Source organism: Miscanthus floridulus, unplaced genomic scaffold (assembly GCF_019320115.1).
Source record: "Miscanthus floridulus cultivar M001 unplaced genomic scaffold, ASM1932011v1 fs_375_2_3, whole genome shotgun sequence".
NCBI classification, from domain to species: Eukaryota; Viridiplantae; Streptophyta; class Magnoliopsida; order Poales; family Poaceae; genus Miscanthus; species Miscanthus floridulus.
Genome location: NW_027096675.1, coordinates 1,562 through 8,179, shown reverse-complemented (window position 1 = coordinate 8,179; position 6,618 = coordinate 1,562). Strand labels below are relative to the sequence as shown.

General features: G+C 38.7%; 1 protein-coding gene across 3 annotated transcripts; it reads right to left on the bottom strand.

The window, feature by feature from the left end:
* Nucleotides 1-1,360: 1,360 nt before the first annotated feature.
* Nucleotides 1,361-5,659, bottom strand: LOC136531594 (vacuolar protein sorting-associated protein 32 homolog 2-like). 3 transcript variants are annotated; one of them, XM_066524248.1, is made up of 8 exons: nt 5,441-5,659; nt 5,200-5,317; nt 4,568-4,667; nt 3,620-3,705; nt 3,450-3,541; nt 3,250-3,364; nt 2,962-3,157; nt 1,361-1,774 (listed from the first exon to the last, which is right to left on the bottom strand). In XM_066524248.1, exons 2-7 carry the CDS (start codon nt 5,281-5,283, stop codon nt 2,966-2,968), a joined length of 669 nt encoding a protein of 222 aa, XP_066380345.1. In that variant the 5' UTR covers nt 5,284-5,317; nt 5,441-5,659; the 3' UTR covers nt 1,361-1,774; nt 2,962-2,965. The 3 variants fall into 3 exon arrangements, with proteins under 3 accessions (XP_066380345.1, XP_066380347.1, XP_066380344.1); XM_066524250.1 differs by having other exon boundaries at nt 5,482-5,659; XM_066524247.1 differs by having other exon boundaries at nt 5,489-5,659.
* Nucleotides 5,660-6,618: the final 959 nt, after the last annotated feature.

The window sequence follows — 6,618 nt, the reverse complement described above, 5'->3', positions numbered from 1 at the left end:
TTTTCCATTTGTCTCTCTCAGCCATTACACTCCGGCTGGCGGCTGCACCGCCTTGGACCTTGGAGGCTTGGTTGGACCTTGCGTCCACTCCTTGCCCATACAAATGCTTGACAAGGCGAGACAGAATTTTCATGAGGACCAACAAGCATGTAGCAGGGGTGTTTGATGTAGGGACTAAAATTTAAGAGATGTCATATCGAATGTCATATGGGGTGTCGTATGAGATGTTCGGATACTAATAAAAAATAAATTACAGAATTCGTTAGTAATCCACGAGACGAATTTATTAAGTCTAATTAATCCGTCATTAACACATGTTTACTGTAGCACCACATTGTCAAATAAATGGACTAATTAGATTTAATAAATTCGTCTCGCAAAGTAGTCTTAATCTATGCATTTAGTTTCGTAATTAGTCTATATTTAATACTCCATATATGTGTCTAAACATCCGATGCGACAACGACTAAAGTTTAAGAGGTGGAATCAAACACTTAGTATTACTACTAGACGTTAGACGTCAAGCAACTGATTAGAGCATTGCAGATTATGGCCCTGTTCGTTTCGCTAAAAAACCATAGCTAAAAGTACTGTTCGCTGATTTATTATAAGAGAAAAATAATATTCTTTGTTGAAATAGTACCGCTCATAAAACAAATGAACGGATATACAATGTCTGGTCACCATAAGCATAAGTATTGTTGGCGCTTCGGGCTAGAAACATACTCCATCCATCATCCTTAATACATCCTTCTTTTTAAGAAACCAAGAGTTTCAAATTTGACTGAACACATATAAAAATACTGATATGTATAATGCATAATAAATATCGTAAGATATTTTTATAAACTTTTTTTTTAAAAAAAATTGACTTCTCGACAAGGAGATTTGCAGATATTTTGGTACAAAGGTTTGTGTTTCCGTAACCAGATCATCTATTTTTCTTATCTTCATTCAAACATTGATGGCGACAGGATAAGTAAAAATCGTAGTCGAGAAAGCCTTCGGAAGTTTAAACGAAGATCAGAAAATGGAGACCATCATGCGCACGGATCAAGGCCGTCGCATGACGAGCATCCGTCGAGAGCCAAAGGGGCTCTTATAACCACAAACAGGGCAAAAGTTTATATGTATACAGATGCGGAACACTACACTACTTTCACAAATTTTGAACCAAGTTTTACAGGAGCTGCGAGACCTTTAAATCAGTGTTTTCAGATGTAACCTCCCAAAATTGTCTGATAATCAGCTATAATACCTATCCATTTAATAAAAATTTCAAATGTCTTTACCGCCTACAGGTTGACAACGTCATTTTCTAGCGAAATACACTACTTAGCTGCAAAAACAGTACTGGTAATTCGGGTGCAACAAGGAAACATATGCTGCCTGAGATTCAAAGAGCTGCGAACCGCCACATCAAATGTGATGAACCCTGAGGCTTTATATGTTCCAACAACACTTTTACATGCATGGCTCCAGACAATATGGGCCAATGAAAAAAAAAAACTGTGACACAAACAATGCACGTTGGTGATCTGAATGGTTAGCATAGAGCTAACCGAGCGACAGTAACAAAACAACCGTCATCGATTGACAACAGACTCCAAAATCACTGAAACAAACACTGGCTGGAGCAGCCTCTTTTTTCTGCTTCGGTTGTCAAATATCCCCCCAAGATTATACACACATGGCAAATGTAATATAGCTGACTCAGCTTTGATCTTCGTAGCGTAACACCATTCATTTACACATTTCACCTCTTCATGACAACCTGCAAGTTTCAGTTGGGTTAACAATTACCAAGAGCAACAATAACTTTAAAACACATGCAAATTAAAAAATATATACAGGACTTGAATAATAATATTTCCTGAGAAACCATATCCTTTGGAGATTATTCCAGAGCCATGTACTCCCAACACCATAAACTTGAACTAATTAAGTGTAAATCCAAGCGAATTCTGTGAATATTTGATCTAAAAAATTACAGTTCTCTTTTATCGTAGTAAGTAGCCAAAAGAAAATCAAGGTAAACTATAATGTGGTTGCAATAAGTTCTTCAGCCACAGTTCAACTCATATGAAACTAGGTTCCTGGCCTATTAGTAACTTCAAACATCAACAATGGGCCAGAAAATTCGCATTTCAATTCTCAGGAGCTAATATTGGACAACAACTGGATGGACAATTGAATACACCTTCACCTTTAAGCATATGCCCCTTTCTAAATCTGAATAAGTGTATCTAGTAGACAGAAAACTGTCATGATGATTACATGCTCCCAGCAAACCATCTAAAAAGAATGAGGGATGCTTGAATCGCTGTAAGCAGCCTCAAATTGGCACATTTGATCTGCTGAACTTCTTTCTTGGGCGAGAATCTACCAGCAGATCTAAATTACTGCCTGTCTCTCTCTTTTTTTGCAAGGTGTATTTTGTTCGTTAGGAAAAGAGTTCGAAGAGCAATTACTATATTGATATTTTATTTATGAGATAAAAAAATATAATCATAAGCAAGATTTTTTAATACGTGAATCTAATGACATGAACTGTGTCAAAACTAAAAAAAATTGTGTTAAAGAAGTAATTGGTAGTCAAAGGCTTGTAAACAAAATAAGCTTGTAATTTCAAACAGAGGGAGTATATGATTTCATCATGCAGTGTTCCAGTGACAGAATATTTCTACCATCCTAACGCATTATGATATCCTGGGAGCTAAAACAGAGCCTAAACAGTTAAAGATACAAAAGAAATGAAGGAATAAAACAGTGTAGAATAATTTAAAAGCTAGCTAATATATGTACACCTCTACATTGGATCATTAACAAATAGGTACTGCTGACAACTACACAACAGGGTGGACACAGTATTGTCAGGTTTAGCTAACGGGTTCCAGTGAATTAGTCCCATCAAAGGAACATCAAATAGACACTAAGATGAAAAAATGGATCAAGATTAACCTGATCACAATGCCATTTCCGCTTGCAGTGCAGCAAGCTCATCATCTTCAGCTGTAGCTTTCTGTGGAGCAGGGTGAGCTGGTTGCTTGTTGGCTGGGACATGCACTGGATGCACCGGAGGAGCTGCAACAGGCTCCAGAAGCTGAGATTCCAACTCTGCTCCCTCCAGTTCTTCAAGTTCCGCTTCCAGTTCATCCTGTAAGTTTTTTCAGTGCAATAAGTGGTAAGTGTGTCAGAGAAAACTATGCACTGCTAGATTGCAAATCTTAAATGCCTGCAGTGAATTACCTCGTCGAAATCAGCAGAAGCTCCAAGAGGAGCTGACAAAGCATCCTGAATTTGTTTCATATTTTCAGTCTGTTCGTTAATTTCATCCATGGTCTTGTCTACATCATCAATGTTTCTGCAAGGACATGGTAAATAATCATTTTAAGACCTTGAACGACTAGGTGCGCAAATCCTAAAATGGACTCAATATTAATACTAACGTCGCTTTTTGCATTGCTTTCATAGCTGCAGCTCCAGTTCTCAATGCATCAACAGTCTCTGTTGTAGCTTTAGCTGCTTCTAACATGATCATCTGTATAAAAATGGGTTACACAGTTAACACACATAACGAACAGTAAACAAAAAGCTCAATGTTTGAGTGCAAATATACCTGATCATGGATTCTCAACTGAAAATTTCCAAGCTGCTCAATTTGTTGCTCATAAAGTTTTTTCCTCTTCAAGGATTGGATAGCCGCTGTTTGAGGAAGTTTATTTGTATTAGCACAAGTTTCTAATAAATCCAGTCTCCATTGCATAAGAAAGGAAGTTGGTAGCATTTAAGTATGATCAACATTAATTTACATGGAAGCCAAAAAGAGGAAAAATAAAGTGAACATAAGCTGTATTTAGCTAATAATGCATGATCATGAGGTCTTCAGGTAAAAGATGTTGAAAATTGCTCCACAAATAATAGACCATGGAATTTGCATTCTATGTGAATCTATTACATTGCAGGTGCATACAAACCTAAATTCATTTTGATAAAATACTATGGCAACATTGTGACACAATACTAACAATTAACACAATAACTGTGCCAAAGGAAATACCCGCATAATTGTTGATCCAATACACCATGCACCAAAGAAATTTATATACACAAATATGATGGATAAGCCTAAATTCATTTTGATAAAATACTATGTAAACATTGTGACGCAATACTAACAATTATTATAAGCACAATAACTGTGTCAAAGGAAATACCCGCATAATTGTTGAACCAATGCACCATGCACCAAAGAAATTTATATACACAAATATGATGGATAAGCCTAAATTCATTTTGATAAAATACTATGTCAATATGGTGACACAACGCTAAAAATGATAAGCATAATAAATGCGTCAAAAGAAACACCCACATCTTTGTTGATCGAATGCACCATGCACCAAAGAAATTTGTATGCACAAATACACGAATATGATGGATAAGCTTGGAGTGCAGCATGTGCACCGAGGAAATTCAGATTACTTTACAAAAAGCACGTCATCTCCAATCGTACCGCCAGAGCACAAGCACACATTTCAAACTGCACTATTGTGGTTTACCATACCTCTTTTATTCTTTGCTTTTGAGAACTCCTTGGCTCTCTCAAGCTCCGCGGCTGCTTTTTTCTCCAGCACCTTTTCTTTCTTCTCCAGCATATCAAGTGTCTGAATATAAATAAAGTGAGCTTTTATAACTTTCTAATTTACTATGGCATAGACATTACATGTGCCAAGTTGGAAGCTATAACAAAAGCATAGTTCAATAGTTGGCTAAAGATATACAAAGAGTTAACGATACTGACCCTAGGTAAATTGTTAGAACTTGAGGAGCAAATATAGAAAAATCAAAGAATGATCAGACTATAAAGGTATTGATCATAAATAGATGGAGCTTATGCCATGGGAAGAACTTAAGCATCCCATAAGTTGAGATGAATTCAACAACATGTGAGAGTTCCAAGAGACTAAAGTAGAAGGTTGGAATCTTGTCATGCACATGCATGATAAGGCAACAAGTGATGTTATATTTTGGTTAAACCTTATAATAACAGTTCAATACAAAATGAAGGGTACTCTGAGGCCGCGATTATATTTAGGCAGCCAAAATAAGAAAACATCAATAAAGAAGAACACCTTAATGGAAGTAACACAAGGTAATCATACGCCAGGAAATAAATAAAGAAGACAGAAAGGTCACCTCATTTAACTTGTCCAGAGTGGCCAAAGCATTGGAGTTGGCCTGCTCCTTGGGCTTCCCGAAGATCCTACTGAACATGGACATGGCTACAACACTCGCAACAGAAACTCAACAACACCTGCGATAATTTTTGCCAAGCAATCGAAGTTAGCAGGCATAATACGTGCACATACACTTGTAACTAGATTCAGATCCGAATACAAATAGTAGTATGTTAGGGTTTGGGAGCACGGTTCCGCACAGCAGGAAGGGAAGGGAAGACCAAGGAGAGGGCGTCCCTACGGATTACGTTAAGGTTTGGGCGCACGGCTTCGCACAGCAGGAAGGGAAGACCAAGGGGCTCGTCGCCGGCGAAGGTGGCGGAGTAGGGCGCCAGCGACGGCCGGCCCAGTCGTCGGTGGGTGGGGGTTGCGCACACGCTTGGGGAGTTGGGGCCTCGTCCGTGCTGTGGGCTTAGATGGGCCGCTTGACTGCCCCGTCCGTCCCTGCTTGAGCTGGTCCTTCTTCGATGGCAGTGAACGGCCCGGATGCATCGACTGCAGGGAGACGTCGACACGGCCGATGTCGGGTGATTTGATTCCGAAAATGACAAGGCGATGTAGGATCCATTTCCTTGTACCAGCGTACTTGCAAAGGAACGACCTGTGTTCTTCGTACTCCAGTAAGGGAAGGCAACCTCAGTCAAACATCCCAGTAGCAAAAAGGAAAGACAACCTAATACCAAACATGGAATAGTGGTGACAATGAGTTCCACTTTCTTAAAACAAGCAATGTTCAATAGTGCGACGACTGCCTGTTCATGTTCGACGCACCTGAAGCCCCAAATTTCTCCGTTTCAGAGCCATATTCCTAGGCAACCTGAAACAAATGAAATCTTTGTTAAAAAAAATCAACCCGAAGTTTCTTGATATGCTTAAACGGTCTCTCTTGGCATGGCCAAGGGAAACTAACCGAAAAGTTCAGCTGAAAGGATCTCTGTTGTGTATATAAACGTCTCTTGAGGAACTCCCTATAACCTCTCTTTGGAGATTGAAGCATCATCCTAGATGAGCTTTTGAAAGGATCTCACAATGCCTACTATGACCTATAAATTTGCCCTTATAAGGTAACATTGCTGGGATACATAAAGAAGGTATACTAACCCAACAAAACGTGATTCATCCACTGGCACACTCCAAGCTGCCGCGCCGGTTTTTCTAGTTTCTTTTAACTAAGTTGTCTTTGGTGAGTGTTACTCTATACAGAAACCAAAGGAAAACCTTTACCTTTAAAGGAATTTTAAGTTTCCATAGGAGTCTGTTATGAGGCATAATACCTAAGTCTAACTGAGAATTATCCACTTGTATTTACCATCTAAAAAACATCAGGTTGATCGCTTAAATGTAAATCCACAATTCATAAGACTAAACTATTCCAATC

Bases quoted from the DNA above. Each gene is read 5' to 3' on its own strand.
- LOC136531594 (XM_066524248.1), bottom strand. From the start codon at position 5,283: ATGTCCATGTTCAGTAGGATCTTCGGGAAGCCCAAGGAGCAGGCCAAC. The intron at 4,668-5,199 runs GTGACCTTTCTG...ATTTATATTCAG, and splicing joins CTCTGGACAAGTTAAATGAG to ACACTTGATATGCTGGAGAA. The intron at 3,365-3,449 runs GTTAGTATTAAT...ATGTCCTTGCAG, and splicing joins AAAGCAATGCAAAAAGCGAC to AAACATTGATGATGTAGACA.